At 43.4% G+C, this 24,771-nt stretch overlaps 2 protein-coding genes across 3 annotated transcripts; both read right to left on the bottom strand.

Moving 5' to 3' along the window:
- Positions 1-3,452: 3,452 nt before the first annotated feature.
- LOC148162565 (GTPase IMAP family member 4-like) lies at positions 3,453-15,315 on the bottom strand. Of its 2 annotated transcripts, none has more exons than XM_088018366.1 (3): positions 11,914-15,315; positions 7,209-7,271; positions 3,453-5,226 (listed from the first exon to the last, which is right to left on the bottom strand). In XM_088018366.1, exons 2-3 carry the CDS (start codon positions 7,255-7,257, stop codon positions 4,295-4,297), a joined length of 981 nt encoding a protein of 326 aa, XP_087874492.1. In that variant the 5' UTR covers positions 7,258-7,271; positions 11,914-15,315; the 3' UTR covers positions 3,453-4,294. The 2 variants fall into 2 exon arrangements, with proteins under 2 accessions (XP_087874492.1, XP_087874491.1); XM_088018365.1 differs by lacking the exon at positions 11,914-15,315 and adding an exon at positions 9,871-11,690.
- Positions 15,316-15,413: 98 nt separating this feature from the next.
- On the bottom strand, positions 15,414-24,508 carry LOC148162566 (GTPase IMAP family member 7-like). Its single transcript, XM_088018371.1, has 2 exons — positions 24,401-24,508; positions 15,414-16,893 (listed from the first exon to the last, which is right to left on the bottom strand). The coding sequence occupies exon 2, from the start codon at positions 16,851-16,853 to the stop codon at positions 15,978-15,980; it is 876 nt and encodes a 291-aa protein (XP_087874497.1). The 5' UTR covers positions 16,854-16,893; positions 24,401-24,508; the 3' UTR covers positions 15,414-15,977.
- Between the last annotated feature and the right edge of the window lie 263 nt (positions 24,509-24,771).

Raw genomic sequence — 24,771 nt, forward strand, 5'->3', positions numbered from 1 at the left:
TTAACAGATCAGATTGGACTGCTTTAAACAAGATTAAACATTTAGTTATAGTCTTTCCCTAGAAGTAATGGATAGGAGCTAGGAAAGCCTAGAAAAATTAAAAGTAACAGTAAAATTTTTACAATTTCTCTTTCTATTAAGTGTAGTTTACATTTAATTTCGCTATGTAGGCTGTTTCCAATGCTATCCACACTACTCCACAAGAACCAATGGACTTAAAGTCTTAGGGGACTCATTTCCATAAGCTTGCTCCAAGCATCTTTCCTATAAAAGCAACTACTAACTCAAACGGAATTAAAAATAAAATTACAAGTTCCCTATCTCATGTCCCTACTCACAAATCTATATCGGAGATATAATGCTTAAGAAAATGTGCACACTGGGGCTCCTGGGGGTGCACTTGGTTAAGCAATCGACTCTTAATTTCGGCTCAGGTCATGATCTCAGGGTCGTGGGCTCAAGCCCCATGTCAAGCTCCAAGCTCAGTGGGGAGTCTGGCTCTCCCTCTTCCTCTGCCCCCACCCCACTTGTGCTCGCTCTCTCAAATAAACGAGTATCTAAGAAAAAAAAAAAAAAGAAACCAGGAAAGGAAAATGCACAGCACCTGAGACTTCTTCAATAAGAATAATGGAAATGAATCAATTCAAATCCCTCCTCAAGAGAAAACTGGAGAAGTACAATGAAGGAAACCAAAAGGAAAGCACAAATATGGAAATAATAAGGATTAAAACAAGAGTTGATATAGTAGAGAATACAAAACACTAGATTTAGTTAACACATTAAAATTCTTGTTTGTTGAAAAAAATTAAACTACTTTTTCGAGAAAAAAAGGGAAAGGGGCACAAATAAAATTTTCAAAATGATAAGAGATAATGACCCCTGAATTAGAGAAAATTTTTTAAAATTTAAGACCTCGGGCGCCTGGGTGGCTCGGTTGGTTAAGCAACTGTCTTCGGCTCAGGTCATGATTCTGGAGTCCCGGGATCGAGTCCCGCATCGGGCTCCCTGCTCAGCGAGGAGCCTGCTTCTCCCTCTAACCCTCCCCCCTCTCATGTACTCTCTCTCTCTCTCTCTCTCTCATTCTCACTCTCTCAAAATAAAAATAAATCTTTAAAAAAATAAAATAAAATTTAAGACCTCTTTGCAAATAAATGTGAAGACCTAGATGAAATGGATAATTTCCTAGAGAAATACAGATCACCAAAACTGTCTCCACCAGAGAGATAAAGTTGAAATCGACCAATTTACATGGAAAAAAATAGAGAAAGCCATTCAGGAACCATGCCAAAACATAAGCACAAGGGCCAGATGGTTTTGCATGGAAATTCTTCCAAACCTCCTAAGTCCAGATAGCCCCAGTGCTCTTTAAATTGTTCCAGAATATTGGAAATGAAGGGAAATTTCCCTAATTGCTTTTTAAAAGGAAGTATAGCATCAATACCTAAGCCTGACAAACAATGTACGAAAGGATAAAACTATAAACCAGTATCTATCATAAGTATCCATACAAAAAATATCCAATAAATTATTAGCAAATAGACTCCAGCACCACATTGTCAAGTGTGATACATCCTGACCAAATAGAATTTAAACAGAAATGAAAAATCGGTTTGTTATTAGAAAATCTATTAATATCATTCACCTTATTCATAGGTAGAAGGAAAAGGAACCATAAGGTTATTCCCATAGATGATTTTTGAAAGCCTTTGACAGAATGTATTAGCTATTTACGATAAATAATAGAATAGCTGTTCACTCGAGAAGAAAGTGGCTGGAGAATACTTGCTGAAAATGACACACACACAAATTATAGACTACTGTAGTTGAGTATCTCACTTACTTCACTGGGACATATTGGGAACCAAGCAAGTGTGTCTATCCACTACCATTCAATATCGAGATGGAGGTTTGAGCCAATACAATGAGATGAGAGAAGACAATTAGGGACGTAAGACTAAGTACAGAAGAAGTGACAGTGTGGTTCATCCATGAGATGGAATCCTAGCCAGCAGTAAAAGAGGACAAGCTACGGATACACACCACTTGGACGATTCTCAGAATCTTTATACTGAGTGAAACCAGTCTCCAAAGGGACTTTGTTTTACTTAGCTCTAGATGCTCCGCATTTTCTTATGGTATGAAATCTACCCTGAAGTCAAACAATCTATGAATGTTAATGAATGGATGAATAGATATAAGCTCCTAAACCTCCAGAGATGGGAATATGCCACATGTTTCATCCTCCTGTTGTATGAACCACAATGGGTAGTATTTATCAAGGACCTTCTATCTGCCTTCTGCCCTGGGAGACAAGTGGGCAACGCTGCTCTCAGGGTACTTCATGTGGGCCTCCCATGTCATGACCCTGTATTTCCTTTTTCTTAGGAGGTAGATGTGGCTCTTTGATTAAATATTTACTTACAGAAAGCCATAACGCAATAGGATCTTAAATTCATAATGGAATTTTGGCTGAAACTCCAATGATAAAAACAGTAGATTCAAAGCGCACCCACATTCTAGAGTGTGAAATCAAATCTGCCTCACTCAGAGTGACGATTTTGAAAGGAATTGTCAGCTTTTTTGTGCTGTGCTTCTCTTATCCTCAAGGCTTTGCTAACTTTTATTAAATGTACAGTCTAGGGGGCCTGGCTGGCTCAGTCAGTTAAGTGTGTGCCTTCAGCTCAGGTCATGATAGCAGGGTCCTGGGATGGAGCCCTATATGGGGCTCCTTCCTCAATGGGGCGTCTGCTTCTCCCTCTCCTTCTGCCCCTCCCCCTCCACTCGTGCTCCGTCTCTCACTTTCTCTCTCTCTCAAATAAAGAAATAAAAGCTTTTTTTTAAATGTACAGTCTAAACTCATATGCGTTTTGGGAAAATGAAGGAGAGATAAATGTCCCTTGGGGCAAAATGGCTTGGAGCATGGAGAAGCCCATTTCAAGATGGCAGAGCAAGGAGAGTTGGCATAAGTCACATATGACCACCAGGGCATGTTCGTAGAACATGAAAATGTGCTTCGGGAAGCTCTGGAAATGATTAGGTGAGAAGTACCCAGTAGAAAAGGGAGAGAGACACCTCCTACTGTTACCCATACCTTAAAGGGGAATTTTTGCCCCGGGAAAACCAGAAAGGTCACACGATTTCTATCAGTGAAGAATGAAACCTTGGTTACACATGAAACCTTCGTTACACATGATTTCTGGAACCTTGGTTACACAAGCTTTCTATCAGGGCAGAATGAATGAATCCAAGGAGATGTGGTGGTTGACTGGCGGAGGGGTTGGGAATGTGGCTAGAATCTTCCCGGGAAAAGGAGGAGAGATGTCTTGAGGGTTGACCAAGACCAGCTCCCAAATCATCTTGAACTTTTACCCAAAAGTGAAACTTGCCCTGTGTTCTTAGAAGAAGGAGCAGTGGTATTTTCCAAGAAAAAGTGGACTCCAATTCTGTACAAGTATGAGAGAACAGAAAAGTTTTATTCTCATAACAAGAAGCAAGCAATTCAGCTGGGTGGGGGGTGGTAGTGTGCAGATGACCTACAAAAAGCAGCAAGTAATCAAGGTGTGGTAGCAACAGTTAGTGTCACAAGAAAAGGAGAGAACTGGTTAATTCAGCAAATATATTGCATTGAATTTAGTCAAAGAGCTGCTATAGATGTGTCTGAACACAGCAAACATTGTTCCCTTATGTGTTCAATTTCTGTCTGTCATCCACTCTTTCTGGCATTTCACTTAGTTGAGTTCCGAGAGATCTATTTTCCAGATGACCCTTTGTTCTTCAACGCGCAGACGATAAGGATCAATTTGAGTCCTTCTGCAAAATTGTAATTAAACAAATTTCCAATCATCTGGAAAGAATTCTATAAGCCTCTCCATCTATAGATTACCCAACACAAAACCAATCTTTCTAATAAACCATATGGGTGAGGTGATCGCTGTGTCCTAAAGGCAAAAATAAGAGAGTAGAAGTCACAGAGGCAGATGATCCAGCAATCTAAAAAGAATCTAGAGGAGAAACTTTTACTAGGGAGCAAAAGAGAAAGTTTGGGGTCATCTTCTTTGAAGAATTCACAAGGTAGAGAGCATCCATACTTTCTGCTTTGGAGTTCCACAAATTGACAAGTTGGCCCTCCCCTGTTAAGTCAACCAGACCTCTGCCAATCGCTAACGGTGAACTTTATTACATCGCTTAGTTGGGAGAGCCTGGGAGACGCAGCTGAGAGCACTCTGACTTTGGTGAATGAGTGTGGGGGTAGGATCACCAGGAAACATGCAGGAAATAGATCTTTGCATTCCTTTTAATCTTCCTTAAACAGAAGTGAGAAAACAAATCGAGCAATCTGCAATGCTTGCATGATTAAGTCAAGTATCCCAGCTTGACTCTCAACTTCATCTCTGGCATTTTGCTGCTTTAGAGCATAGAGAGCCTCCTTCTCTGCTAATTCTCGCTCCATTTCTTCCTTTTGTTTCCGCTGCTCCAGTCTGTCCTCCAGCTTTCTGATTTTCTCTTCGAACTCCTCTCTGATCTGCACCATCCGTCTCTCTAGCTCTGCTCTGTAAAATTCTTGTGTCACTTGGACTTGTTTCTGAATCTCCTCTTCGGCCTTTCGGTACATCTTATTGGTGAAGCATTTTCCTTTGTTCTCCACCACGACGCGCTGGACCAGGGCCAGCAGCTGCGTTCTCTGGGCCTCCTGCTCAGCTCCTGTCGCCCGATTGTTGAACAGGCAGTAGCGATCCCCAAACTCATCCACCAGCTCTCGGATGCCGTCTGGAGCGTCCTCTAAGAATTTATGGAAACTCATGCCCTCCAACTCATCTTTCCGGGTGAATAAGAGAATCATGTATCTCCTAGCTTGGGTTCCAAACATTTCCAGAACCTTCTTCGTGGCCCTGTACTCTTCCAGCGTGTACCGGCCCAGTGAGACGACCAGGAGCAGAACGTGAGGCCCCGGGGAGGTCAGGAGGATGCAGTGAGCGATCTCCTTGCCAGTGTCAGCATCCCGTACCTCGGTGTCGAAAATGCCAGGCGTATCCACGACGACAAGTTCTCGCCCTTGCCACCGGCTGGCTCCTTTCTGACAGACCTTGGTGACTGATTGTGTTGCATGGCTGGAAAGAAACACTTTCTCTCCAAGGATGCTGTTGCCCGTTGCACTTTTTCCTGCTCCAGTCTTACCCACTAAGACAAGTCTCAGCTGTGAATCTCTGTGGTCTTGGCTTCCAAGCCCTGGGACATCAGGAAACAAAAGCCAAGGCATCAGGATGGACCTCTGGCCCCTTCCCCAGCAGGGCTCCTGTTCCACTCACACACTCCTCCTCTCTTGCCCTAGGCTCCCCGCCCGTGAGTGACCTCTGCACTCGCAGGAACGCTACAGAAGGCCCTTCTGCAGAAGCCCTATTGAAAGTCTATAGAAAGCCTGATGTTCCTCTTGCCGCACGTGGGGAAGGCCCAAGGACTTTCCAGGATTCCGTCGGGCTTCTTACTCTTACCTTTTGTAGCTAAGTAGCCCACAGAAGAGGAAACAAAAGAGCTCAAGAGGAGAATTCTGAGCTGCTGCAGGTAGCTCTTCCCCATAAGAGCAATGCAGGAAGTAACTCGAAATCCGACTTTGGGACGTCTCTGTGGGCGCTCCTCCCCCAGTTTGTAGTCAAAATGGGACTTTTCTTCTTCCCGTTAAGAAGCCAGGTAGGGGGTTCTACAGCCCATCCCATCCTGGCAGGGTACAATAGGGATGCCTGGGCAGAAAGACCAAGCGTCCCTTTCTAGTTCCTGTGCGGGACCACCCTGTCAGGGAGTGTGACGCGAGAGAGGACAACATTCCTCCATTTAAAATTAAAGACCTTAGCTTCGAATCTGGTGACATTTTTTACATTCGAAATCAATACATTAAAGAATGCTAGCCAGAAAATGCTGACAGTTTGCTGAAGTGACTTTAAAATCCCTTGATACATTAAAAAATGAAAGAAAGAAACCCATACAGGTTAGTGCCGGTGGAGTTATCCTTTCTTAGTTCCACTAGATGAAGCGCATTCTCCTTCCTAGGAAAGTGGTCAGCTAATCCCAGCACAGCACGGCTTAGCAATAGAAACTCTGTTCTCAGAATGACCGAGCCTTGAGTGAAACACCAAATCATCCATACAGCTCTTCTACATTTGTCTTCACTATTTCTCTGCATATCTCCTTCCTGTGTCTACAGGGTCCTGGGCTTCAGGATTTGTTAAGCGTAGAACTGGGAACCCCGGGATGGAAGACAATGGGCAATTTCATTTGGGAGCCTGTTTCTCCGAGAAGGCAGACCCTGCTGGCCCGGCCCTCGAGTGAGTCTGGTTCCTGCATGAGGAATCCTGTATTACAACCATCCATTTCGGCTTGAAGGTGATGCATACGTTCCCACACTCACAACTCCAGACACTATTATAAACTCCGTTTTATTTCTCAGAGAGGGTATCGCCGTTTACCCAGGTGCCCAGACCAAAAATCTAGGCATTGCTCTTGATTCTTCTCTTTCCCTTCCTTTCCCCATCCAGCCCATCAGCAACCTCTCTTGGCTCCACCTGCAAATCTGTCTGCTTCTCTCCACTGTGAAGCCCAGCACACTGGCTCAAGCTACCATCGGCATCCATGCCTCCGGAGGAGGCTCCCAGTTGGTCTCTCTGCTTCCATTTTGTCCCCTTCGTTCTACTCTGTAAATTGGAATATTCTTTTAAAAAGAGCAAACAGAGGAGAGCTATTGCAGAACCCCCAACTCTGCCTTCCACAAAATCTGTAGGTATCACCCCCATCGCTTCTGAGCATTAGCAAAACCATCCCTGATGCAGTTTCTCACATCTGATCACCAGAATCCTGGGTGAGAGAAGGAGATTTCCAGAAACCAAGAGCACTGAATACAGGATGGTGAGGATTATCTAAGGGAAAAATGTGGATGGGAGTTCAGATGATTATTCAGTTAGCAGGACAATGGAAGACTCCAACCTGGGGACATCCCTAGGGCATCTGTAAGCCTAGTGAGAGGGAGCAGCAAGTCAGGGGAAGAGACACAGAAAGGCCCTGTAGCAGGAGAAGGTGCAGGGGGTCTAGAGGAAGTAAATGGAAAGGAAATCTGATATGGGGGTGGGATATTTTGCTCCAGCAAGGATGAGGGCTGGCTGCTATCTCTCCTTCCTTCCCCCCCACACACACAGGCAACGCCCCCCCCAACATCCTCTCACCAAGGCTCCCAGGTTTGCTGGAGTATCCACCACACTTCAGGGCTGACATTGTAGCGGGAACTCCTGCACAGAAAGGAACACAACTAGTCATTTTAGGGACATGGAAAGTAAGTGGAAACCTCAGCCTTCCGGGGCCAGGAATTGCTTTTTCCTGTAAACTTGCTGCTTGCTTTCTCCTCCCGTATTTCCCAAAGCTTCTCCACTCTCCAGAATGGCTCATCTTCAGATTGTTCCTTTTTCTCTACACAAACAGATGCTTGGAGGGCTTTGTTGGTACTGCTTCTGGGCACCCTTCCCCAGCAATCCTAGGGATTTACTGACAGACCCCATACACCCGCCCCCCTTATGGAAGCCAGTGTGCCTAAACAATGCATTCCTTGCTAATAAATTCCTTTCTGCTTCTTCTTTTTTAATGTCCTCTCTGTGCCTTTATGCCTTTCTTTTGTGTGGCTCTGTGGAGGGCCCCTCTCCTTGCAGGGTGGGCTGCTGCCTGATTCATGAATGCTCCATAAAACCAACTGGATCTTCCAATTTGCTTGGTTGAATTTTGTTTCCTAACAAAGAACTCTCACTGGAGCAGACTTTGGTTAGGACTGGCTGAAAATACTAGTTGTTAGGGACAGGTTCATCTGATAAGAAGCCATCCAAAAACATTTAAAACAGTATTAGGAAGACAGACACTCCTTTTGTAGGAAGAGTTATTTCTTTATCCTTTATGCATAGGGAGTAAGAAACACCTTCTTGTAAACTGAGAAGAGAAATCACAGACTTTTTCAAAGTCAGCTTTGGCCACAAAGTTGGTGTTGGTGATGGGTGTTAGGGAGTAAGTAGGAGAACAGAAATAGGAAAACAAAAGGGTTTGGGGTGTTTCTTAAGGTCCTTGTTCCAGCATGTGGGCTTTCTCTCTCTCTCTCTCTTTTTTAAAGATCTTACTTAAGTGAGTTGGGGGAGGTGCAGAGAGGAAGGGAGAGAGAATCTTAAGCAGGCTTCATGCCCAGCCCAGATCTCGATGTGGGGCTAGACTCAGGACCCTGAGATCATGACCCAAGCCCTAGTCAAGAGTCAGACACTCAACAGACTGAGCCACTGTGATGCCCCTGGGCCCTCTCTTCATTCTGCAATGATGTGCTGTTTCTCCCAGTTTAGATGTAAAAACAGAGGACTGCACTTCTGTGGTACTGGCCCTGGTGGCTGAGTCCTTCCACTGCCTGAAGAACAAGTATCCAGGGGCCCCTGGGGGGCTCAGTCGGCTGCCAGAGTCCAGCTCCAGCAGGGAAAGGGTCCTTGAAGGAAAGGACGGCGTCGGCGAGTGAGGAGACACGGACACAGGATCAGGCTGCGAGCATCTCCTCCCGATAGCCTCGGAGGGACTTTATTTATACATTAGAATATTTCCTTGTTTTTTCCATTCTTTCATAACATGTGATTTTATTTTTTACATCTTATTACAATCATCTTAAATCATTTTGGATTTAAAAACAAAGGTACTAGACAGAGCGTGACCGTGTGAGGCGAAGCGTTACCTATCTGCTATTGTGTGCTAATGCGGAAAAAGTTATATTTTTACTCTTGCTTAAAGATTATCTAAAGTTTATTCTTGCTCCCAAGGCAACTTACAATGTGTGCACCCTATCCTATCAAATAACATAGGGAGGTCCCTGTGCTGTGGGAATGACATGAGATTTTCCTTTCCTAGAACTCTGATGTTTCAGAGGTGCCCGAGGAATCTCATCAATAGGGACTTTTACTAGGCCTGGATCCAACAGCTCCCTTAAGCGAAACTTATTAAAGAACTCCGCGTTGCTCATGTTAGATGAATTACGGATTAGAGGACGTTGGGTATTTTTACTTCTTGGCCCATCGTCAGCCCCTTTGGAATCAGTTTCATTGTGATTGCTTACATAGGCATAACTAAATTTATAAATCATTTTATCATGAAACCCCAGAAAAAATCCCATGATTATAAAGATTGCCTCAAATAAAATGAAAGGAAGTAGCAGGAGCCAGCGGTGGAGTCTCTTGATTTTCAGGATTGTCCCCCATACTTGGACTTTGTCAAACAGCATGAGTAGCTTGGCTCATGCCAGTCGGCTAAGTGGCCTACTCTTTGATTTTGGCTCAGGTCATAATCTCAGGGCCCAGTTGGGCTCCACACTGGACATGGAGCCTGTTTAATGTTCTGATTCTCTTTCTCCTTCTCCCTCTGTCTCTACCTGCCCCCTCCTGCTTTAAAAACAAAAAAACAAAACCAAACAAAACATAAAAAACAGGGCTCCTGAGGGCCTCAGTTGGTTAAGCGTCTGCCTTCGGCTCAGGTCATGATCCGGGGTCCTAGGATCCAGCCCCACATCGGGCTCCCTGCTCAGTGGGGAACCAGCTTCTCTCTCTATTTCTGCCATTCCCCGCCATTGGTGCTCTCTCACGAGCCCACATGAGCTCACTCCCTCTCTCTCGCAAATAAATAAGATCTTAAAAAAAAAAAAAACCACCAAATCTACAGCTTAACGTCAGCAAATACTGGAAATAGGAACCAACAAGAAATATACTTTCTGAGAACAAGTATGCCGGTAGGTTTAAGATCTACACCCAGGGCAGGGGTCCTCTCTCCACCAAATCACATGTTACACTCTGTCCCCTCCCCCAAATACCCCTTTTCTCTTACCTGGAAAATCTGAGTCCTGCTCCCTTCTCTAACTTTGAAGGCAATGCTAAGCCGCAATGTTGAGAAAAAGGAGAGAGGAAGTGAGGGGAGGAGCTGTTCAAACATCTTCATGTAAGAGACCTGCCCGCTTCAGCATCTAGCCCGGAAATAGAACTTTCTCAATCATGGATTTGATTCGTGCAGTCCAATAGGGTAGCCACTAACCACATGGGCTGTTGACACATGAAATGTGATCTAAGTGTGATTGCAGAACCGAATTCTTAATTTTACTTCATTTGAATTAATTTTTTTAAAGATTCTATTTTTAAGTAATCTCTACACCCAACGGGGAGCTCAAACGCACGACCCCGAGATCAAGAGTTGCAAGCTCCACTGATGGAATCAGCCAGGCACCCCATTTGAATTAATTTAAAGTTAAATAGCTGCATCTGCCTATTAGCTACCATATTCTGCCATGCAAACACTCTACCGTGAGGGATAAAATATGGGTTATGCTGTGACATTCTGGAAAAACCGCTGAGTCGAAACCAGAGGCTGCCAGCTATTGCGAAAAGCCTGCGGTCCCGGACCCCACGTTTCAGCACATCAGGCCTTCCAGCCCAACACCTGCCCCTGGAGCTTTAGGCCTGTATCAGCATAGGCAGTCCTACCTCCTCTCCTCCCTCCCAGTCACTGGGGGAGAGACAGCTGCAATTTCCAAGGTCTCCTCTGCTTGAAGCAAGTGAGGGTAACTGATCTGCTTTTAACTAATGAGACGGGTCCAGAGTCACCCTGCGAGATGGTGCTCAGACCATTTGCAATAGGCTAATCCTTGGCATCTGACACTATCTGTCATGAAAATGTAAACTGTGAGACTATTAGGGGGGTGGTGAGCAGCATGGATCCCAGTTCTCTAGAGACATGGATTCCATTATGAAAGAGGTGCCAATTTACAATCATACCCCATAACTGAGACTTTATTTCAAGTTGCATAACACTTGAGTAATTATACAAACTGCTAACAAATCCAAAGAGATAAAATAGAAGACATAAATATCTCCGAGGATAGTATGTGGTCGGCCTTGTGCATACAAGCACAGGGTAACTACTCCTAAACAGGATACGGGGCAATGGAATAAAGTGTGCACTAGGAGTGGGGATAAAGAACATTCTAGAACAATATAACCCAAATAACAAGGACGACTCAGCCCTTGGGTGAGATAGGCAAAAAAAGCAAGTCAAAAGAACAGGCAGGGTGTAAACACATGTCTGTGATTCCGAAGTGATTTAAAGAGAGAACGGGTAGGATGATATTTTGTTACTAAGCGTAAGCCCAGCCAGAAGGTTTGTATCATTGTTTATTTAAGTGTGGGAGTGAGAGCAGAGATTGATGTACAATATGATCCAATTGAAATTTTAAGTACTATTAAACCCCCAAGCCATTACTTAGAGATTCCTTATTGGGGTTACAAGGATCACTACATATGTTCCCTACATACATAGGGAATTCTCTGTTATGGCTGACATTTGTTAACGACACCCAGGTTCACGACCTGAGCCGAAGTCAGATGCTTAACCCGCTGAGCCACCCAGGCGCCCCTGAAATATGTGTACTTTGCTCTCATTTTTGACGGCTATTTTCCCTGAGTGCAGGATTTCAGGCTAGCTGTTCTTTTCTCTCAGCACACTGAAAATCTGCCTCCACTGTTTTCCTGGCTTCCTCCTGACTGTGAAGAAGTCAGTGGACGGACGCTTGTGTGGTTCAGCCGGTTAAGCGTCTGCCTTCAGCTCAGGTTAGGATCCCTGGGCTCGTAGCAGAGAGTCTGCTTCTCCATCTGCCCCTGCACCCCACCCCCTGCTCGCACTCTCTCTCTCTCTCTCTCTCTCTCTCTCTCTCAAATAAATAAATAAATAAATAAATAAATAAATAAATAAATAAAATTTTTAAAGGAAAAGAAAGAAATCAGTGGGCACCCGGCCGGCACAGTTGGTGGAGTGCACAAAAATATTGGGGGAAAAAGAGAAATTACATAGGACAGAGAGCGGAGGATGATTCCTACACACCTCACAGAACAGCCCCCAGGAAGTGTGTGGTCCACAGTCGATGTCAGCCCGGTTCTCAGAAGCCTCTCACAAGAACACCCACAAGCTTCTCACAAGAACTTCTCACAAGAACACAAATTTGTTGTAAATTTACCTGTGCACGACCGCACCTCTTTTCTGTCTTCCCCACAACCATATCCTGCCCTGTTCTCATCTCACCCGTCACATGGGGTTGCGGGCACTTCACAGGATATGAGGTTAAGGTGCAAGGTGCATGCCCCCTACCCAGCCCTGCCACGGCTGCCTAGTGAAGGACCGTCCCAGCTCCGACCTGAGCTGAGCGAAATGGCCAGCGCAGGCTGTCCTGCCTGACTCTGATCTTCAGAGTCCTGACGGTGGAGCTTCAAAAGCCCAGACTGTTTACAGAAAACTTCGGACGTTGATTTTTTTATTAATTTTATTATTGCTTATTTGAAGTATTAACAACTTGTACTTTGAATTAGAATTTCTTTTTACAAGTTGTGAACGGCCACAAGTGATGGTGTGTGAATATAAATATGTAAAAGTAGTTTGCACATTCTTACTATATTTTATTTCTATTTAACAAGAGACCGGGGATTTCAAATTCAAGATGGCAAACTGGCCATAGGCTAATCATTGTAGAAAGGGGATTCATAGACATTGTAGACCGTAGACACTCTCTCTTTCTGTTTTTTAAAACTTAAAAAAAAAAAAAAATCCGGGGCACCTGGATGATTCAGTCAGTTGAGTGTCTGACTCTTGATTTTGGCTCAGGTCGTGATCTCAGGGTCTTGGGATCAAGTCCCAAGTCGGGCTCCCTGCTCGGCAGGCACTGCTTCCGGATTCTCCCTCTCCCGGTGCCCCTCCCCCAACTTGGGCACCGCACACCGTCTCTCTCTCTCCCTTTCTCTCTCTCTCTCAATGAAGTAAATCTTTAAACAAACAAACAAACAAACAAACTTTTCCTCTTGACCCCTTCAAATACCTATCAAATTAGTTGAAGAACTAAACCTCACAAAACTGGTTCTCGCTCCTTCCTTTGCAAGTCCTGTACGGATCTTCTAGCCTATAGCTTTGGACGGTGGGGATATTGGCAATTATTGAAGACTCAGCTGCAGTTGAGGGAGATATTTATGTTGCTATCCTGCCACATTCACCCCAAGCCTTTCACATAATCTTCAGACCCAAATTTCAAGTTAATGCAGATCATTTACATTGGACCCTACCTTTGACAAATGATATTCAACTTGTCACAAACCTAACTGAACGCTATTGCTCCTGACTCTACCCTTCCCCCGACAACCTTACCTGTCACCCTTAACTTTCCTATTTCTGAAAAGAAGCATGATCGTCGGACCCATCACCCACGTGGACGCATCCCACACATCCTTCACAGTAGACTTCAAGCCCTGAATTCTTCCTCAGGTCTTCCTCTATAAATCCTAGTTTAAATTCTGCATTATGGATCATGACTAGCACATATTTCAATAACGGGGATCATGCACACATTAAAGTCTGGAACTTCCAGAGTCCTCAGCACTCAGAAAACTCGGATATAAAATATGTTCAGATGAGTGAGCAATATTTCATTTGTCAAGTAAAAAGACAATGATTTATTTGATTTACTCCTTTTTTCCGCTGAGTATGTCTTACCTTCCAAAATAGAATATAGGGCTGAGAGAAAAGAAATCAGCTCACAGAAGTTGCATGTTCAATAGGCCTTAACACAGGTTAATCGAATTCATAATGCTTCTGCACATCTCGGAGGGAAAATGCCTTTTAAATGGTTTTTAAATGAAAAACATCAGGACACGGCATGAATACTACTGCACAGATGAGTCGCTCACAAGGAAGTATTTTTGAATATAAGAATCGCATGAAGGCAAAGAGCAGTTTGGTCCAGCGGTGTTATTTGACATATGTTATGAATATGTTTGCTTTATGAGAGTTTTTTTCTTCCGTGTTGTTTTTACTCCCTTCCTAATACTTGTGATGAACCTTAGAATGAGCAGAGATTTAGGATCTTATTTTTTCCAGACGTAATCTCTAATCCGTCTCCCTAAAATTCATGGATACAGTAAATACTCTTAGTCGTGTTCATAGTCAAAACAAAGACGACTGTAAAAATTCCAATGATTTGGGGGCACCTGGGTGGCTCAGTCGTTAAGCATCCGCCTTCAGCTCACATCCTAATCCTGGAGTCAGAGGATCGAGCCCCACACTGGGCTCCCTGCTCAGTGGGCAGTCCACGTCTCCCTCTGCCCTTCACCCTGCTCGTGCTCTCTCACCCCACTTCTGCTCTCTGGCTCTCACTTTCTCAAATAAATAAATAAAATCTTTTTTAAAAAATTCTAATGATTTGAATTTGGGATGTCTGCAATCACTGTACGTGATAGAAAGTCACTCCTCCAACTTCGAAGTTTCTCAATTGTTTTAGCAAGACACAACCTTTCAAATACTCACTGCCAATGTCACAGCTTGGAAGGGGAAGGAAGAGCTTTTTCTGGTGGCAGAAAAGACTAGAGGGAATTTCAAACCAACAACAGCCATAAAGATCAGGGCATGCTCTGAAAGAAAAGTGGGAATCTTAAGATTTATCCATCAGAACTCTAGCAGCAAAAAGATGGCCTACTCTCATCGGGTCCCAGGGGGAAAGTTCAGAGAAGGGACTTCCTACAAACTCTGGATTCAGGGCTTTGGGAATGACAAGGGGGAGTGCTAGTAACGGTGAGAAGATGATATCCCAACCCTAAGGGGGTGAACAAAGACTGGAACCCAGAGGGTGAGTTGGGTAGAGAGGCTGTCTTAGGAGGAGCTCTCACCATTGGCTTGGGGTTGTGGCTGGTCAGAGATGGCCCTGCAGGGAGAGAGGCAGGAGAACGAAGACCCAGTCTTGCTTTTCTACTCCCCCGGGGTCTCCTACTTGGACTTCCCACTGGCCAGGCCAAGCAGAAGTCAGAGAGCGAGACATCCCACCAATGTAGTCCATAGAGATCAGCCTCCTGGGGCAGAGAGCTAGGGTGAAGAAGGCGGAAGCGTGGGTCTGCAGAGGCCAGTGAAAAATATTTGGCACAGAAGAGATTTTTAGTTACAGTCAGATACATTTTCAGTTAGGATGGGACCTAAAAAAGAAAAGAGAGAAAAGCATTAAGAGAATCTACCATCTTCGAGATCTCCGTGAACGACAGAAGCAGCTTTCTAGAGAAACCCGATGCTTCACTAACAAATTACTCATAGACCAGCCCTGCAGCAGCACATGCCACCAGTGGCGCGCCCACGTAATGTAGGCAGGATTTCGTATTTGAATTTTCCTAAACTGAGTCCTTCAAGTCTATACATCATTGCCTGAGAATGCCAATTTTGTAACTTCTTAAATTTGTCGGCACTGTGAAGAGGGACGGGGCGGGGCACGGAATGGGAGGTGGTGGGGACCAAGCTGGGAAGAGGTCTCATTCTGGTTAGCTGTCACTGCATAACAAACCATTCTGAAGCTCGGTGGCTTAAAAGAGCAACCATCATTTATTTTTTTCTCATCAATCTGCAGTTTGGGCAGGACTCAGTGGGGATTGCTCATCTTTGCTCTTGGCAACTCTGTCCGAGGGGGTGGGGCAGCTGGAGAACCTGCTTCCAAGTCACCTTGCTTGTAGGGCTAGCAAGTTGGTCCAGCTGGAAGATAAAAGATAAAAGAAGATAAAAGGGGAGCTGGCCAGCGACGTCAAGCTGGGGGCCTCTCAATGGGCAACATGGCCTTTCTCACACCATGATGGCCCATTTCCAAGGGCAAGCACCCCAGCAGGGCAGGGGGGCATTTTCCGCGTCTAGCCTTAGAGTCCCAAGGGGTTGCTTCAGCCATCTGCTATTTACCAAAACAGTCACAGAGTCCATCCAATTTCAATTCCAAGGTAGGGGACATAGACCCCGCAACTTAGTGGGAGAAGTAACGAAGTCAGATTGTAAGAAGAATGAGGAGGATAGAATCTATTGTCAAAGCCATCTTTGGAAAATACAGTCTAGCACTATTACAAATCATAGTAAATTCAGGAGCAAAAGTGAAATTGACATGACTACCAAAACATATGCCATATTTTTGAAAGCACCTTCATAATCCTATCTAAAACCTCTGCAAGTATACCCTTCTCAGCTTCTTCCCTTAGATTTTTTAGTTTTTCATCATACTTCATCTTCAGCGCTTTTATTTTTCCCTCCCGTTCTTGCTGTGATTGATGAGCATATTCCATTTCTACCAGTTTAATTTCATTACTTAATTGATCAGTGTAGATTTTCTTCAGGACTTCTGCCTTTTGTTTCAGCTTTTCGTCTGTATCCCTGTAAATGGCATCAGAAAAGTAAGCCCCGACCTTGCTCCACACCATGTCCTCTATCAGCGCTATCAGCTCCAGCACTTGAGCTTCCCTCTCGGCTTCCGTGGCTTTATTGTTGAAGGCACAGTAGCGGTTCCCACATTCCTGGATGATGTTCCTGAGGGCTACATCTGCACCTGCTATATAGTCACTTAGGCTCTGACCCTCCAAGTTATCTTTGCGAGTGAACAAAATGATCATGTGCTTCAAGGCTGCCTTCCCAAAGACAGCCTTGATCAATGCCACGGTCTTCTGCTCTTCTTCTGTATAGCGGCCCAGCTGCAGAACCAGGAGGATGGCGTGCGGCCCGGGGCAGGAGTAGAGGACACAAAGGCTGATTTCCTTGCAGGTGGTTTCCAGGGTCTCCCTGGTGTCAAAGAGCCCCGGGGTGTCAACAACAAGAAGATTCCTCCCGTTCCATTCCTGGGATGCTTTTTGACACTCTTTGGTAACAGCGTGAGCAGCAATTCTGGATTCAAATTCTTTTCTCCCAAGGATGGTGTTTCCTGTTGCGCTCTTCCCATTTCCTGTTTTCCCTACCAGAACAATCCTCAGAGTCCTGTCGGGCAAGTGAGCCATGTCAGTATCACGAGGCTCCGGGGCTTAGGTATCCGCAGACCTTAAGGAAGGCAAGGAGAAGAAAAAGGGTCAATGGAAGTAAGTGGAAAACATTACCTCCTCTTTTCTCTTTTCTGTTCCTCGTTGAAAATGTGTAGTAGTCTACTATCCAAGTTGATCCCATAAAGACAGAAAGATGAAACAGTTCAATCACCATGGAAGCAATAATAAAATAGATAAAGAGTTTCCACACCAAAGAGTACCAGGTCCAGATGGTTTCATGGGGAACTCACTTCTACCCTTAAAGATCTAAGAATCTCCGTGCATCTTAAGCTATTCCTGATGATTTAAAAAGAAGGAAAACTTTTGATTCTTTCTATGACATAGGTATGATACTGATCCCGAAGACTAACACAGATTTCACCAATAAATAAAGCTACAGGCCTGTCTGATTTGTGAATACTAATACAAAATCCTAAATAAATTATTAGACAGTAAAAAGTAACACACCATGATTAAATGTGATTTATTTCAGAAATCCTAGGGTGCTTCAGTAGGAGAAAATGGGTTGTTACGACACATTCTCATGAATAGATTAAGAAGAAAAATACCTAGATGCAGAAAAAACATTTCGCCAAATGCAATACTAATTCGTGTTTAAAGCATTTCATAATTTGAGGTATTAGATACTTCTTTAATGTGATTTTATATACATATAAATTTAAAGTTTTTTGTCACCACTTATTTTCCACTGCAGCTAGAAGAGTTGATTATAAAATTCGTTTGGGGGGGCGCCTGGGTGGCTCAGTCGTTAAGCATCTGCTTTCGGCTCAGGTCATGATCCCAGGGTCCTGGGATCGAGCCCCGCATCGGGCTCCCTGCTCTGTGGGAAGCCCGCTTCTCCCTCTCCCACTCCCCCTGCTTGTGTTCCCTCTCTAGCTGTCTCTCTCTCTGTCAAATAAATAAAATCTTTAAGAAAAAAAACAAAATTCATTTGGATGAATGAAAAAGAAAATTATCCTGGACAATCAAGAAAGATAAGAACCATGAGGGAGGACAGGCTCTACCAGGTGACAAAGCATTGTAGCCTCTATAATTAAGGCGCTATGATGTCAGTGCATGAACAGAGAGTCAGAACAGTGAAACCAAACCAGAAAATTCAGAAACAGACCAAATTGATCATACTAGATTCATGAATATTCAATTCAATTATATTACGTTACATTTATATTCAATAAGGCAGCATCTCACATCAATGGCGGGAGGATGGGGGAAGACAGACTAATAACCAGCACTGAGATAACTATAAAACCATACAGAAAAACACAAAACTGCATCCACTTTCTTATGCCATTCAAATTCTAAATAGATTAGAAATCTAAATATAAAAAACAATCCATATAAATACTAGAAGAAATGTGGGTAAATTCTTTGTAACCTGGACTGGATAAAATATTTCTAAGATTTTAAAGAGAGTAAGGAAAAAGACTCATAAACTTGATTACATAAAAATCTAAAAGATAATGTGAGGCAAAGAACACTACAGACGTTAAAACACAAACGTCAAACTGAGGGAAAATTTTTTCAGCCAATATCAAAGAGGGTTAATTTTCCTACTATACAAAGAATAATGATGAATAAAAGAGAAAATTAGCCTATTATACAGAGAATTCCTAAAAGTAGAGAAACAAAAGACCAACAGCTTGATAGAAAATGGAGTAAGACATATGAATAAAGAGTTCAAAGGACAAAGTGTAAATGTCCCTTGAATATATTAAAAGATTATTAACACTCCCTCAAACTAGAGAAAAAGAAATCAAACATAGAAAAAACAAAATAACTAAATTAAGACAATTCAAATTACACCGAGATACTATTTCTCACCTACAGGTTTGGCAAAAATCGAAAAATTTGCTGGTATACTCTGTTGGGAAAGGTTTAGAGGAAATGAGTCCTCTTTGTTTTTTTAATATATTTTTATTAATTCGTTTGACGGAGAGAGACACAGCGAGAGAGGGAACACAAGCAGGGGGAGTGGGAGAGGGAGAAGCGGGCTTCCCGCGGAGCAGGGAGCCCGATGTGGGGCTCGATCCCAGGACCCTGGCATCGTGACCTGAGCCAAAGGCAGACGACTGAGCCACCCAGGTGCCCCAGTAGGTCCTCTTCTCCATGGATAATAGGAATGGAAAAACAGTCCAAAACCTACAGAGAAGAAGTTAGCATTATCTTGCAAAAGTACATGTGCATGTATCCTTGGAGTATTAGTCCCAATTTTAGGATATATGCCTGTATATGAGGACAGGCCTCCCCAAAATGTGCCACTTTGGCATGCTGATTATTTTAAATAGAAGTTACTAAAGAAACAGCCTGTGCAAGAAGGACACTCAGACCCTCCTCTGTCCCCCTGCAAGTTGGAAACTAACCTCCCATGTGAAGGATGCCCTCCCTGTCCCAGGAGCTAAAGAGACATCCTTACGACCAGAGATGGGAGATTTAGAGCCAAGAAGGTTGCACAGACAACTCTTGTTACTTTTTACTCATTTACTACCACAGCCCAAAGTTTATTTAGAATTCCTTACTAATTGAAGCTCCCAAAGTTAAGTTTTCTTTGTTTTGTCAATTCCTCCCAGATTCATTGTCTCTTGGTCTAAAAAGCATAAAAACTGCCTGGCTTGGTCATTTCTTTTGGTCTCAATTTCCTTACTGGCCTTCTTGCACACTCTGTTTTTTTTCTCCTCTTAATCTGCCTCAAGTAAATGTCATTCTTAGTCCAGCTGGAGGACCTTGAAGGGTAGAGGACCAATTTTTCCTTCCCTACATCCCAAAGCTACGCTGACAAAAATACAGGGAAAAGAACATGCATAAGTCTATTCACTGCATCACTATTTATAATAGCAAAAGAAAAGACCAAAAATCTATCAAATGCCCATAAATAGGGGACTGGTTGAATAAACTAAGGTATAGTCACACCGTGAAGTGTAGAGGGCAGTGACAACTACCTCTATATGTCCGTATGGAGAGATCTCCAGGATATTTCATTAGGGAAAACAGGCAAAGCGAAGAAAAAAAAAAAAATGCACGGTTTACTACCATTTCTCTAATAAGGAGGAACATGAAGTATATGTATAAACTATAATATACATATTTCATGTACATGAAAAAGCAATGGCAGGAAAATCTGAAAAGTAAACAAAGAAGCTTCTTTGATGGGGATGGGAAGAGCAGGGTGGAGGGGACATGGGTAGAAGCTGGAAACTACACTTCTTTAAATATACTTAGATTTCACAGATTTGATTGTTTTATGTTACGTTAATCACCATACATTACATCATTAGTTTTTGATGTAGTGTTCCATGATTCGTTGTTTGTGTATAACACCCAGTGCTCCATGCAGCATGTACAGGTATTCCCTGCTTCTTTAAAGTTTGAATTACTTGGATACCTGGGGGGCTCAGTCGGTTAAGCATCTGCCTTCAGCTCAGGTCATGATCCCAGGGTCCTGAAATCAGGCCCCACATCGGGCTCTGGCCCTACACTGGGCTCCGGCCCCATACTGGGCTCCCTGCTCTGGGGGAGCCTGCTTCTCCCTCTCTCTCTGCTGCTTCCCCTGCTTGTGCTCTCTGTCTCTCTGTCAAATAAATAAATAAATAAATCTTTTTAAAAATTTAAAAAACAAAGTTCGAATTACATCACTTTGCTTTTATGAAACACCTACACGTGGACCTGTTTTTGCTAGCCAAAGTAAATTCGAAGAGGATTTTCATTTTTACAAAAAATGCTGAAAGCAAAAACGGTGTTCAGCGTCTGTTTTCCATTTAGATGAACCACTTGAGAGGCAGCACACATCTTGGGCCGTGAGAATGATGCTGCCAAGCCCCTTCCCTAGGAAGCCCACACAGCATCTCAGCATCCAGCTGCCAGAGCTTTGAACCATGTGAGCACGTGGGCTTTACCTCAATTGATTCTGTGCATTTGTTAGCAAGTTGTGTCTAAAGCCATCAGAAATGCATAAGGGAGGTGGTCTTGGGGGGATCTGGGAATACCCAAAATTTTTTTCCATATAAATTAATGGAAATTGTTTCTCTGCATTTTGGTTTATGAAAGATTTTATAGGAGCATTCTGCTTTCAGACAGTAGGGGAAACCTGTAAATAGTTTATATAATTATACAACAAAACCTTTATCTTAAAATACTAGTAAGGGGCACCTGGGTGGCTCAGTTGGTTAGGCATCCAACTCTTGATCTCAGCTCAGGTCTTAATCTCAGGGTCATGAGTTCAGGCCCCACAATAGGCTCCAGCGTGGAGCCTACTTTAAATAAATAAATAAATATATATATATTTTTAAATACTCGTAAAAATAAAAAGCAAATGACACATATAGTATTTGGTGTGATGGATAAACCACATAAAAATTGGCCAAAGAAACTTGAGAATGCAGTAATTTCATTGTCCATCCATAGTGGAATATACCATGAGGCCAAAAAGGGAAAGAAACCTACCAAAAATAATCTGAAATTGTTTTCAGGAATCCTATCTTGTTCTTAGCTTTGTGTGTGTGTTTGTGTGTGTGTGTGTGTGTGTGTGTGTGTGTTTTGAAGGCCAGTGACAAGCCCAGTGGCAAAGAGCATCCTGAGTGCCCACACTGTGCTCTTCAAATGCCATTTCCCACTAAAAACATTAGGACTCTTAGGAAAAAAGTACTGATCGCAGGTCTGGGCTAGGAAATGTGCAAGTGGATCCTAGGCTGTCTCGTCATACTATAAAGCAAGGATGCTATCAAAAATTACTCAGACCATGGGGCGCCTGGTTGGCTCAGTTGGCAGAGCACACAATTTTGATCTCGGGGTCATACTGGGTGTAGAGATTACTTTAAAAAATTACTCGAGGGGCGCCTGTGTAGCTCAGTCTTTAGGCGTCTGCCTTCAGCTCAGGACATGGTCCCAGGGTCCTGGGATCGAGCCCCGCATCGGGCTCCCTGCTCGGCGGGAAGCCTGCCTCTCTCTCTCCCACTCCCCCTGCTTGTGTTCCCGCTCTCGATGTGTCTCTCTCTGTCAAATAAATAAATAAATAAATAATCAATCTTTAAGAAAATATTAAAATTAAGAATTACTCAAATCTTATCAAAAGGACTAAAGAGTCAACTTGAAGAGGCTCTGACAGAGATGGGGCAATTTGATGATCCATAGAATAATATTTCCAATGGATTGAAATAGATCAAATATGTTGAAATCCACGAATTCATAACAATATCATCATGTTTAAAGAAGTCAGTTTTGCCTTTTGGGGAATGCTAGGAAATAAGTCCATCATTCTGAACACAGACAAATAAAGGGAAAGAATCAAGCATGCCTTTTGTGTTACATAACTGGACCTCATGGAAATGAAAGAACTGTTGAGGGGAAGTTCTTTTTATAGGGTTATTCCATCTAATAAATGAAGAAAGAATGATAGAATTAGAATATCATAATTTGTGACCCTTAATGAAACCATTTTACTCTAGGCTGTCATTAGTGTCTGCTAAATCACAGGGAGAGAGAGAAGCGAACATAATGTGCCTTCCGATGTATGTTTACAACGGCTACTATGAAATAGTCCCATCCAAAAAACGAGGAAAACCTTAATCTGATCAAGCCTCTCCTTAAATATAAATTCATACAAAACATTGAAAGTAGAAGAGCATGCTAAAGGACATCTTGAGGATTTAATCAAAAAAATGTATACTGTCCAACTCTGTTGGACAAAAGACTGCCCCTTTCTTAAACAACAACAACAAAAATTTCCCAGACAGAAACAGGAAGGTGGAAACTTTCACATTAAGCGAAACTCAAGAGATATCAAATAATTGCAATTTCTGAACCTTATTAGGATCTGATTTCCAAACAATTTTTAAAATTATGAGACCATTGGGGAATCTGAATACATCTGGTAATTTTTTTTAAGTTTCTAATTCCTTTTCAAAGTCTGAAAAAGTCACATTTTTAATGGACTTTATCTTTCAGACATACATACTCAAATTTTTACTGATAAAGTGATAGAGCGTCTGACATTTGCTTCAAAATAATCTGGGATGGGTGGGAGGGGCTTATAGATGAAACAAGATTTACACAAATTGGTAATTGTTGAAGGCACATGGAAGTTCTCGTTATCTTTGAATGAGTTAAAAATCTCCCACAACTGGGGATGCCTGGGTGGCTCAGTCCGTTTAAGCGTCTGCCTTCCGCTCAGGTCAGGACCCCAGGGCCTGGGTTTGAGCCCCACCTTCTGCTCCTTGCTCAGCGGGGAACCTGCTTCTCCCTCTCCCTCCCCTCTCCCTCTCCTTCTGTTTGCCCCTCCACCTGCTTGTGCTCTATCAAATACATAAATAAAATCTTAAAAAAAAAAGAAGTAAAAAAAATTTTCCCACAATAAAAAATTTAACTTCTTCGTAGTTTAGCAACTACCGAATGTATACTCTATACCAAGCACCCCGGTAAATAGGTTTTGTACATTCTCTTCTTTACTCCCCAAAATTACCTGCAAGGAAGCCAGTTTTCTTATTCTAATTTTTAAAAGTTTATTTATTTTTTATTTAAGTAATCTCTACACCCAACGTGGGGCACGAACTCACGATCCCCGAGATCAAAAGTCACACACAGGCTCTTCTGACTGAGCCAGACAGGCACCCCTATTCTAATTGTTTAAATGAGGAAATTGATGTGGCTCAGAAATGCTCAGAGACTTGCCAAGGTCACAGTGCTAATAGGCATTGGGCAGAGGAGGGATCCAATTCAAAGTCTGTCTGACCACCATGTTCATGCGTAATAACCACTGCACACTATGGCCTCCTCCTGGTTCGCTCCTGGTCCTTGATTCTACATTTCCACTTACATTGAATCAGAAATAGATCGGGGGAGACCAAGGGAGATAGCACACACTCTTTTCAGAAACACTGAAGTGGTAGCAAGCCTGGAATTAGGGAAGGTAACAAAAGGGTTTCAGGCACACTGTGTCTGTAGAATAGCTACCTCTCCACCCCCATGGCACTCCCTCCTCACCTCATCTGCTACACTGCCAGTCACACAGCTGCGCCCCTTAAATGTTGCTGAGTCCTTCCTCAGTAAACTGATTTTGGCTTCCTGTGCCATTAGTGACTAAGGTACCCCTGGGAGATTAATGAAACCACATTCACACAAGGCTGGGATTCAGACCCTTTTTCAGGAAAAAGAGGGATTCGGACCCAGTGGTCTTTACATTGCCTTCCGGCCCTAAAGACCTACTTTGAGGACACTAATTTCCCACTAAGGGAAATGGATGGCTCATCAGGCAGCACTCAATGTCTGTCACAACAGCAACTGCTGGAACGTGTGTTATTCAGCAAGTTTGTCCCGTAAATACGAGACAGGGCGACATTGGGCAAATCAGTCTCTTTATTCCCACCCTACCCTCCACCACTACCCCTCTGGCAGCATCCTCCTTGCTGGGCTGCTTGGCACAGTACCTGGTCCCCTCTCAGACCAGAGTCCACCCCCATGCATAGCCCTGTGTCCCGCTGCATCTCACAGCTCCATTGCTCTGAGGCCAGGCTCACCTTTGGAAGAGCTGATGAGTTCTCAGGTTTTTTCCAAAGAAGCTGTTTGAGCTGGTGCTTTTGCTGTAACTGTAAGGAAAAAGTGTTTGTACCCTTTGAAACCTCTGAGCCAGGAAGTTCTGATTGGGTGGAGCTAGTGAAGGAAGAGTTTGCCTTTAAAGAGACAGAAATATTGCCCCATAATTTGGGGGCTGCTTTAGTTTTGCCAAGTTGAAACCTTTTTCTCCGTGTGCCTGTTTTCACACCAAAATTTCCAAAGCTATATTTGTTGTGTGGGGTTATAGTGGTGGATCAAAAGGCCCTTATTAAATGACCCAAATCATGCACACACAGCCAGCCACAGTGTCTGATCATCTTCCCCAGATAGAGTG

Source organism: Eumetopias jubatus, unplaced genomic scaffold (genome assembly GCF_037043125.1).
Source record: "Eumetopias jubatus isolate StellerSeaLion01/CBP00866 unplaced genomic scaffold, mEumJub1_p1.0 scaffold_14, whole genome shotgun sequence".
In the NCBI taxonomy this organism is placed as follows: domain Eukaryota; kingdom Metazoa; phylum Chordata; class Mammalia; order Carnivora; family Otariidae; genus Eumetopias; species Eumetopias jubatus.

Excerpts from the sequence above, each read along its gene's own strand:
- LOC148162565 (XM_088018366.1), bottom strand. The coding sequence starts at position 7,257 with ATGTCAGCCCTGAAGTGTGGTGGATACTCCAGCAAACCTGGGAGCCTT. Across the intron at positions 5,227-7,208 it reads CAGCAAACCTGGGAGCCTTG|GGCTTGGAAGCCAAGACCAC; the intron begins GTGAGAGGATGT and ends CTGATGTCCCAG.
- LOC148162566 (XM_088018371.1), bottom strand. The coding sequence starts at position 16,853 with ATGGCTCACTTGCCCGACAGGACTCTGAGGATTGTTCTGGTAGGGAAA.